Source organism: Hippocampus zosterae, chromosome 2, assembly GCF_025434085.1.
Source record: "Hippocampus zosterae strain Florida chromosome 2, ASM2543408v3, whole genome shotgun sequence".
Taxonomy (NCBI): Eukaryota; Metazoa; Chordata; class Actinopteri; order Syngnathiformes; family Syngnathidae; genus Hippocampus; species Hippocampus zosterae.
Window position 1 is genome coordinate 21,333,702 of NC_067452.1, and position 9,946 is coordinate 21,343,647.

The window sequence follows — 9,946 nt, forward strand, 5'->3', positions numbered from 1 at the left end:
CTCTCCTCAGGAGGAACATAGTATTATTGTAGAAGAAGAAGGCATTGTGCAAGTTCCACTTGAAGGCCACTACAAGTAAGCTCACGACCACCTTGTCTTAAAACACAGAACCCTCGCCATACACTTACCTTTGTAATTTCAAATATGATTTTGTTCTTTTATGTCTTTCAAGGGGCGACCCAGCTACAGTGAACATCACTGATGAGATGTCGAAAGGTTCCTTTGGCAATGTTTGGAAGGTTGTGAACCCCATGGAAAAGGATCCGGCTGCTAAAAGGTATGCCCTTAAAAACAACAGCAAATAAGAAGGGAATATTGTTTTTGGGTGAACCTGCCCGTGTTTATTTTTTTAATCTCTCCCAGGAAATTGCGGAGATGCTATGTTTCAGGTTCAAGTGCTTTGTGTCTGAACTTACATGGTTATTTGCCTTTGGTCCACACACAAACTGGGCTTTAGTTTTAGTTTTACAACACCTATTGGTGTCCCTCTTTGCTCTTATGACAATTAAAATAACCAAACAAGATTAATACTTGATTATCAGCCTGTTCCAAACATTTTTGTAATGAATTTACAGAACTTTTTGTCACCCTGGAGTTGTTGGGTTTTTTTTTTAATTATATATGTGTGTGCGGACATGACTTACCAGAAACCCTGTCCTAATGGTTGTCCAGCCAGTAGACTAATATAGAATGTCCTGCATTGCCTCCTTCTGCCTCATTCCACCCATCCAGCTCCCCTTCTTAACCTCTCAGAAGCTGAGAAGCCAAAGGTGAGTCTTGTCCCGTTGTTTGTTCAGGCATTGGAAGAGCTGCAAGTTTTGACTCAGTGATCTCAAATGAATGCTTTTGGTTTGAAAATGTCCACACCTGGCCTGGGCACACATGCTCTTCTGCTGCCCGTGCATGTTTGCCCTTTGCATGTTAGAAGGAATACAGCGGAAGCGCGACTTACCAGTGACCCAACTTACGAGTTGTTGAGATCCAAATTGTTGCTTGATCGATTTTTTTTTTTTTATGCTTTGACTTGTGAGCCAAAATTTCTAATCCAAATGTTGCATGTGGCGGTGATCTCAACTCACTTCACTTCACAACATACAGCAGTTCTTCAAAAAAGAAGCTTGTAGCTTTTTTTTGCCACCCCAAATTGAGTTTTACTGTGAGACTTAAAAAGAGAATTAAATGTGTTGTCTTAAAAACATAACTGAGAAAGAATCATCCATTCGTGTAATGCTAACACAATGCAAAATGCCATTGATGGGCTAACAAATATCATCAGTCTCACCGGGTTATAACCAGTGATGTGCACAACTTCCAGTAACGACTACCGGTAATTGAACACATTACTTTTTCTAGCCAAGTAATCACACTACATTTACTCTTCAAATCTCACAAAACATTACGACAGAATGTATTCACTTCAACTTGACAGCAATGTCAACATTTCGAAGAGTTGTGCAGTTGACGACTCACATGTCCATACGGTAACACATTATGTTGGAAGAAGAGAGAGTCAGTCCCATTTTCAAGCTGGAAATCCATTCACTATTTTTGCTGCACACAATGTGCTGTCGACAGAGTGTTATCTAGCCGCAATAACACTGTGTCAAAAAACAAACATGGATTGCAGCACAATATGCATTCAATCTTGAAAAGAAAGTCTCACCGGATTACAGGACTGCAGGCGGTCCCCAAATGTATTTATAAACATTGTACTTTATAATGTTGAGTTTTGGAGTTACAACGGAAATAGTTGCACATGTCACGTTAAAAAACTGCCTTCATTTGAGATTTACATTTTTAAATGAATTCATGTTCAGTGAAGTCTAGAAAGACCTTCAAATAGTTTATAAAACACGAGCATATATGTTCAGTGAAATCCACAAAAGACATTAGAAGTCCAAAAGGTTGTCTATGTTTTAGTTTTAAGAAAAACAAATTTTATTCTTTCATGTCAGTGTAAAAGTGCACTTCTAATTAAGTGGCAAAACCAGGTGTCATTTTTTTGTGAAGCAGGGTTGTCTTTTTCTGCATCGTATACAGTAACTATTAAATTTACTTGTAATCTAATTTAGTTCCATTTCAAATCAAGTCATTGGTGTAAGTAACAGTTATATTTTTCAAGGTGACCCTGTCAAAACTGGTTATAACCCGTCTAATAAGTTGGTTAAGTGTATCTATAATCCATTTCTCTTGCTGTCTTTCAATCAGACCCCCCACCCTCCCACTGCCCCCCCCCCCCCACCCCCACCCGCCGTCTGTCTGCTCATCTATCTCGCTCTCCAATCAGATTGCTCCATTTCTGCTAACAACCACTTGAGGGCATGTTTGCATGCTGTTTTGGGACTGCGATGATAGCGGAGATGTGTTATCCAGCGATTTAATCACAAAATAATTCGTTCCTTTGTCCATTCCCCTCAGCCTTCCTCTGCATTTACAAAACAAAATGTCATTTTCTGGTATGTCAATGTGTTGTCTTTTTTTTTCTCTCCTCTTACCTGCCCAGTTTACCCAAGAAAGTTGAAAAGCGCCACAAGCGTCGGAGGCACGACAAGAGCTTGGACCGGGAGACAAGTTTGTGATGACACACTCTGGCAGACAATGCCATCGTTTTATCTCTTTTGTTCTTTGAGAAAATAAAAACTGTGCCACACTCCACCACCTTTGTACTGTATGTGATACACTGTTTTTTTTGTTTTTTTGTTTTTTATCCGTGTCGTGTTCAACTTGTGAATAAATTATGACATTAGAAACAACGTCAGCGACAATACTAAAGAGTCGGTGCACATTTGTGCGAAACCAGCAACAAACGGGCCAACTAAAAAGACACTTTTGGAAAACTATTTGATTGCATTTTATATGTTTCGCCAAACCTGTATCATTTATAAAATCCTGCCTCAGCAAAATCGTTAAATTGCTTAAATCCGTGATGGACGTTATGGTAGAATTTAGGATTTCTGTGGAAAATGTGTCCAAGCAACAAGCAACTCTTTTTTTATTATATAAAATCTCATATATATTCTGCATATTTTCGGGGGTGATGTTAGAGCTGGTTTTTTTTTTCTTCATTGTTATCAAGGCAGCACATGAGCTTAGCCTCCTTTGGCTACTTGGTCTTTTTCTTTGTTCATCGTTGCTGATCTTTCGAGTGGCTTGTTCCAAAGTCTTCACCGCTGTCAGTACGTGTCATCCACGGACCTACGCTATCCTCTGTGTTGTGTTGGCGTTCAAAATGATTTTTAGTACTTCTAGGGATGCAATAATACTTTTTTTTCTGCAAAGTAAGGGCAACCTTTAATATGTGCTGAACAGTTTTAACACTGTATAATGCATACTATATTTTCCTTCATTCAGTGTTACTAATATATGACTAAAAATGACGTCCAAGGCATTTTTCTGATGTAGATGTTTTTTTTTCAATGTCTGACGCTTCTCTCGATGCTTCGACAAACTAATAAGAAGTCAGTTATATCAATATCACATATTTTGACTGCATCCGTGTGTATTTGATTTGTATTTCATTTGCCTTAATCTTTGACAGATGATCGCTATGTGCATTTGATTGGCAATTTGACCGGAAATTGTGAAGTAATCAGTTTCAATTTGTTAAATTGTGGTTTTGTTCAGCCGAACGAGAAAGATATAGTCAAGAGTGTCTATAAACGTTTAAATAAACATACATGAAGTTATTCTTCTTTTTTTCTATGTCTATTTTTGCCCTTGAACACAACAAGATCATTCACCAGGAAAAAATAAAACAGATTATCTGATTGAGCTTGATGTGAAAGACAAATTGCAGGTCTCTTATTAAATTTGGAAAGACTGCTGGCATAACTACCAGATTACAGTAGAAGAGGCCAAAGGAGAATATCTGTCGGACCTTATTCGAGCTAATCGTCAACACCCACGCGCACGATTTAAAACCATAGATTCTGTACCCAAACCCCCTCTGCCTACTTGCTCGGATTCTTCACCCAAGATGTACAACAGATTCCTTCAGTTTTTCATTGATAATGTTTCTACAGCTAGGACTCTGGTGTCAAATACCGCATCTGACCCCTCTGTCCACATTCCGTGTTCAGCTGTGCTAAATTCTTTTGAAACCGTTTCCTTGACGCTTTTGGAGGATGCAGTTCGCCAAACGAAGCCATCTGGCTCCTCCTGCGACTCGTGTTCCACAGGGCTCAATTCTGGGGCCTCTGCTGTTCTCACTGTATCTGCTCCCATTGGGTTCCATCTTAAGGAAAAATGGTATTTCCTTCCACTGCGATGCAGATGACTGTCAGATCTATGTCCCACTGAGCAAAAAAGACGCCTTCTCATTAAGGCCACTCCTATCCTGCCTGGAAGAAATCAAAACCTGGATGGGACAAAATTTCTTGAATTTCAATGCAAAGAAGACAGAGGTGATACTGTTTGGTCCCAGTGGCCCTTGTACATCCCATCCTGTAGACTTGGGCCCCCTGTCTCCTTATCTTAAGTCAACAGTCTCAAACTTGGGTCTTAAACTCTGACCCACAGTGGGAGTGTCATGGGGGAGATCCCAGGATAATCAAAAAGGAAGGACCGTGGGGTGTGGGGTCGGTTTTGGACTGATGTCCCAAAAAGGGAGACCACTGGCAAAATTAGGGAGCACCAAAATCTCTAGGAATCTCTGTGTTAAACGCTTCCAGCTGGTCCCAAATGTGTTCTACCGTCTTTGTTACCAATTTGTTGCTTTACTGTTGTATATGTTAGTTGCTCCATGTACAGCACTTTGTATGCAGCGATGGCTGTTTGAAAGTGCTCTATAAATACAGTTGAGTTGAGTCATTAAAAGGGAATCAATTCCTCTCTTTGGGAATAAGTTAATTGAAGATTAGCCAAGGAGTGTGTGGTTTCTACATCTATCTGTTCACAGGGGTGCCTTGAGTTACAGATTGCTCAAGATAGCAGTCGTTCGGCTATCTTGAGAAATGTTTTTTTGCTGTTACAAGATAAGATCATTGATCGGTGGCCATGACCTAAATTCAACACATTCCTGGCAGACAGTGAACAATTCTCCACGAAAGAGGATATAGATATACATATATAATACAATTGTATAATATTAAACAATTTTATAATACATAAAAATTTTTGAATTGCAGACAGTAATTCCTTGCTATTACAAGGTTCATTTTGTACAGTTTTGATGTTTCACAGATTTTTTTCCCAGTTTTTTTTTTTAAGGTGCATTGTGTTCTGCATCCTGATTGGCTTGGGGACTGTGGACTAATGTCAACCGTAGATGGCAAAAAGTATGAAATTGACATTTTGTGTCCTATATTTGGGGGAAACGGTGCCGTATTGCATTCTGTAGGAAATAACTGTCAAAAGTAAAGACAATTCCTTCACGGATTTCACTTATCACGGGTTCTTTTTGGAACTTAAGCCCCGCAATAAACAAGGAATTACTCTAATGAAATTTTTGAAGTGATATACAGCAACAAAATATATTGTCATCTTCAGTTTTTTTTATAAATGTGCAAATAAAGTGTCAAAACAGGTTTCTTAATGTGCAGGAGAAGTAATGCCAAGGCTCAATGAAAAAAACATTTATTTTGCAGAGCAAAATAGTTTATACCTGAGCTTTACTTTTTTTGTACCTTTTATAAATAGAAAATAATTTAAATGTGTAAAAAAATCTAATTCTGGAGGTACTTTCAAGTAATGGAAGAATCTTCATTTTTTATGTTTTGTGTTTTTTTGTATGGCTTCCTGTTCCTCATATTTGTTTTCTTGCGTCGTCCGCATAGAGAGCTTGTCCTCAGTGATCGGCTTGTCTTCTCTGACTGGAATACAGAGAACATCACGCTAGAATCATGCTGGTTGGCCAAGGCAACTACGACTCAGTCACTGTATCGTCTTTACCTCTCCCCTGAAGACTTGGAGTTCATGACCCAGAGTAAGTACTCCTTGGCTGCCATGGAGTCCAGGACTTTGTTCACGTCGCTGGTGAAGCTTCCGTCCACGTGCCTTCTCCAGTTTAACCCCCGATCGTGCATCTTGACCGGCCATCTGGGTACATGCATACCATGGAAACCATTACGGGTCCATTACTGGCCCATGGGGTGTGTCCAGATTTGTGCCCGTGAACAAAATCCCCTGGTGTTTTGTAGTTTGGCTTTGTTTTTTTATGTCAATTGTGTGACAATTAAATGCATATTTTTAGATCAACTTAAAACAAAAGGAAGCATTAAGTCTAGTTCCCATTGTGTTTAATTGATCTAAAAATATGCATTTAAATAGTCAATCACTTTCGCACTTTCTAAGAGTTGTTTCTGCTGTTTCATAAAAAAAAAAACAACTAACAATGTTCATTTGACCGTCCTTATTTACAAACCATCCATCTTTTTTCTATATCGGTTATCCCGTTCAGGTTCACGCGCAGCCGGATCCTATCCCAGTTTACTTTGGACAAAAGATTATAACCTGAATTGGTTGCCAGTCAGTCACAAGACATCATATAGAGACATTGTTAAACTGAACAAATGTATACTGAACACTCATCTCATTACAGTTTGATAGCTGATTTACTTGGAAGCTGCTAAATTTCAATGTGAATAGAGTATATATTGTATGTACAATATGTATTCGAAGCTACTTATTTGATGTAAAGGAAGCCTTAGTTCGCCTGGTTCATGTTATAAAATGCAACTTCTCTTCACCCCACTCAACACATTCATGTTATTTATTATTGCAAGGAAAGGGTAAAAGGGACATAGAGGTCAAATGTGAAGTGGGGCAAGGACAAAGCAGCCAAGGTGTTGACCCAGTGGTATCAGGCACTGAAGGAATGCAAAGAAGCAGGAAGTTCCCCCTACTTTCTTCGGGTCTGGCCGGTCATGATGAGCCAGGTGACAAAGTCTTTTGCGGCCTGGTCCTGGAGGTAGGAGCTCACGTCGCTGGTGTAAGTCCCATCGGTGTGGCGCTTTTCAATGGAGCTAGTAAATAAATAAATGGTGCCATGTAAAGTAGAACATCTGCATCTGTTCTGGATGAATATTTATCTAAAAGTGTGACAAAACCATTCACAATTTAAAGGAAACAAAACATACTCACCGGATAGGCTGATTATGATATGGAACAGTGTGTGCAGATCGCTACCGGCATATATTTCCGAGACGAAGTTGGCTTGTAATAAATTTTGCTCTGACTGACCAATCGGAAGATGGAAAAATGCCGCAAGGTCAAATTTGGAATCTGACTGGTGAATGGATATATTTTACGTAACTGATTCGGAATGCCTGGGCAGATTCCATTTACGTACCACCACCCAAAAAAAATCGACATCTATGTGTACTGATTGGAAGCAATGCGGCCAAGGGAAATGCTAGCAAATGAGGGGCTATACTGTTGGGAAAAAATGACCCCTTTTATATGAAATACAATAAATATTTTAGCACTACTTGTTTCATCGAAAAAAAACTCATGACATTTATGATAGGTGTGGTAGGAGGAAAAAAAAGTCTCTTTATATCAAGCAAGACCTTATGTGCTGGTTTTGTGACGCTGTTGGAGTGAAGTTCAAGCAACACATTCAGGTTAGGATGTGCGTTTGAAACTCAGCTCAGGCCTTGGGGCGTAGATTTGGCATCTGATGTAAAAATGACTTTCTTTTTTTTTGAAACTTGCTAGGTCTAAGAACACCAGTGGTCACTACAATGGACAGCTTATCATGTTATCAGATTATAGGGTGCATAAAAGGGTTAAAAGTGATGAATGATCACATCGGGACAAGCCACAAACCGTAGGAATGGACCACTAACCCGGGTCGCTTGTTGTTCATCAGCCACCGAACAAAGTCCTGAGATTTCTGGTCTTCAAGATATCTGCTGTAATCGTTGGAGAACGTTCCCTCCGAATGTCTCCTCATCAAATCATCGTCGGTCTTCGAGCTTTGGGGAGGAAGAACACGTCCTTCGCAATGAGACAGAGGCAAATGCATTCTCACCCGATATCTATCCGCTTGGGGTTCTACCTTGAGATGTCATGAAGAGGAACCTGCCAGCTACTCTGGACAAAGCTTAGGACGGCAAGGAGGCCAGCCAGAGCACAGATGTTTGTCATGGCGACAACCTGTCCCATTGAACCAGATGAGCACATACACAGTAAGTACTCTAAAGCTTGCAACATATGAGACGAAAAGTTGACTAAAGCGCATCTCACCTTTTTTTCCTCTTTCAGAAGAACGACAATAGTTCCTGGACTACTTCCCGACTTTGCCTGTAGCTCTTGAATACCTGAAGGTGGATCTGCTCAGGTGGATAGGGTTCAGCCCTATTTACGGCCCACCAATTACTCTCGAGCCATTACTCAAATGTGTTTCAGCCCCTGTTGGGAAAGCCAGTGGGGCGTGATGCCAGTTGGTGCCTTAGGTGCGAAGTTCAAACAAATAAGCCGAACACTCCTGGCAAACAGATAGCAGGACGTGATCGTTAAATGGGCTACTGTCATATCCAGTGGGCAGTGTGTGCGTGGGTTTTGATGTGGACACAATGAGTCAGTAAGTGAAAATCCTTGAGATGTTTACACAGATGGGAAGAGTGGGTGGCATTTTACGCTAGTGCGAGCAATAAATCTTGCAAAGAGCTGGAAGGAAACTCACTGACCTTGAACTTCTCATAACAAAATAGGTAAAGTGGTAATTGGCGTCAAGGAAATAAAACAAAGTCATACATTTTGACTGAGAGTTTTTTTTGTCTATTGCAGAGTAGCTAAATTAGATTCTGTCATGCCAGATCCCTAACGAAAAGTCAAAAGAAGCAGACATCACATGTGTCACAGACATCGGGGCCCGTGCGAAAATGCTACGAGTGGCTGTGTTTACAGAGCTATCAGATGATCAGGAAGGTTTAGGTCTTGAACGATGGGGCGGGGAAAGGAGGGGCTGTGGCTTGTTCCGTGCAGTCCAGGAGAACAGATTTGGAGTAAGATGCCATTGAGTGAGCTTGGGTGTGTATGTGTTCAACTGGCAGAGGTGGAAGTAAGTCACATACAGTATGTCATGTAAATTTACCCACTGTGGGACAAATAAAGGATATCTTATATAGGTGGCAAGTCATATGTTTGTGTCTCACCATCATGACAGTGTTGGGAAAAAGAAAACCTTTTTTTTCGAAATAATTAAAATTTTAACGAAATTTCGACTGACCATTCTTAAGAGGTTCCTCCAATTTAAATCAAGTCCACCTGTGGTAAATTAAGTTGATTGGATACGATTTGGTAAAGGAACACTCAGGTCCCGCAGGTTATAGTGCATATTCAGAGCATAAACCAAGCATGAAAGTCAAAGGAAGTGTCTGTTGTCCAATGTGATTTAAACTTAGATTCGGATATCGATTAATACTCGATATCGTCTTAAATGTTGTCTGTTAACTGCAGTGATGTTTAAGAGCCATACGGTGTCAGTCGTGAGTAACAAAACCACCCTCATGAATACGGAATCATTTTCATTTGTTCTTATCGACCAGGAACAGTGAATTGCGGTGGAGAAGTCAACCACATGGACCACATAGGAACTTTGTATTATGCGTAACTTAAGGTTCCTGGGCTTGTTGGTGGAAACGGGGCGTTTGCAAACACCTCCTATGGCAATGAAACCCACCGAGCTGCATGGAAAGACTTCCACGTATATCCTATACCGAAAACAACAAGCCCAAGCACTGTAAGTAAGTAAAGCAATATACAATATTGTAAAAATAATGGCTGTATCTTTGTAAAATGTATTTGGATGATTCCTTATTTTTAATGTGTATATTGTCTTTCACTTGTTGACTCAAACAGTTGACCAAAAATATATATATATTTTTGCACACCTCGACTTTGTTTACAAGCATTTCCAGCTCACATTTTGTCACGTTCCTTTTTTTTACTTGAAGGCCACACATCCTGTACTTCTGATGTTGTTCATTTTTTGAGCCGTGCA

At 40.1% G+C, this 9,946-nt stretch overlaps 2 protein-coding genes across 6 annotated transcripts in view; one reads left to right on the plus strand and one right to left on the minus strand.

Moving 5' to 3' along the window:
- Positions 1-3,686, plus strand: part of LOC127596288 (sodium-driven chloride bicarbonate exchanger-like) — a 29,677-nt gene extending 25,991 nt beyond the window's left edge. For 4 of the 5 annotated variants that reach the window (XM_052058578.1, XM_052058579.1, XM_052058580.1 and 1 more), the window contains 4 exons: positions 11-75; positions 173-277; positions 733-770; positions 2,504-3,686. In XM_052058578.1, the coding sequence (XP_051914538.1) occupies positions 11-75; positions 173-277; positions 733-745 (183 nt within the window). In that variant the 3' untranslated portion in view covers positions 746-770; positions 2,504-3,686. The remainder of the gene's footprint in view (positions 1-10; positions 76-172; positions 278-732; positions 771-2,503) is intronic. The other variant, XM_052058582.1, reaches the window with a different exon arrangement.
- Positions 3,687-5,607: 1,921 nt separating this feature from the next.
- On the minus strand, positions 5,608-8,338 carry LOC127596317 (pro-glucagon-like). Its single transcript, XM_052058633.1, has 6 exons — positions 8,188-8,338; positions 8,000-8,097; positions 7,788-7,916; positions 6,843-6,962; positions 5,890-6,036; positions 5,608-5,810 (listed from the first exon to the last, which is right to left on the minus strand). Exons 2-6 carry the CDS (start codon positions 8,086-8,088, stop codon positions 5,786-5,788), a joined length of 510 nt encoding a protein of 169 aa, XP_051914593.1. The 5' UTR covers positions 8,089-8,097; positions 8,188-8,338; the 3' UTR covers positions 5,608-5,785.
- Between the last annotated feature and the right edge of the window lie 1,608 nt (positions 8,339-9,946).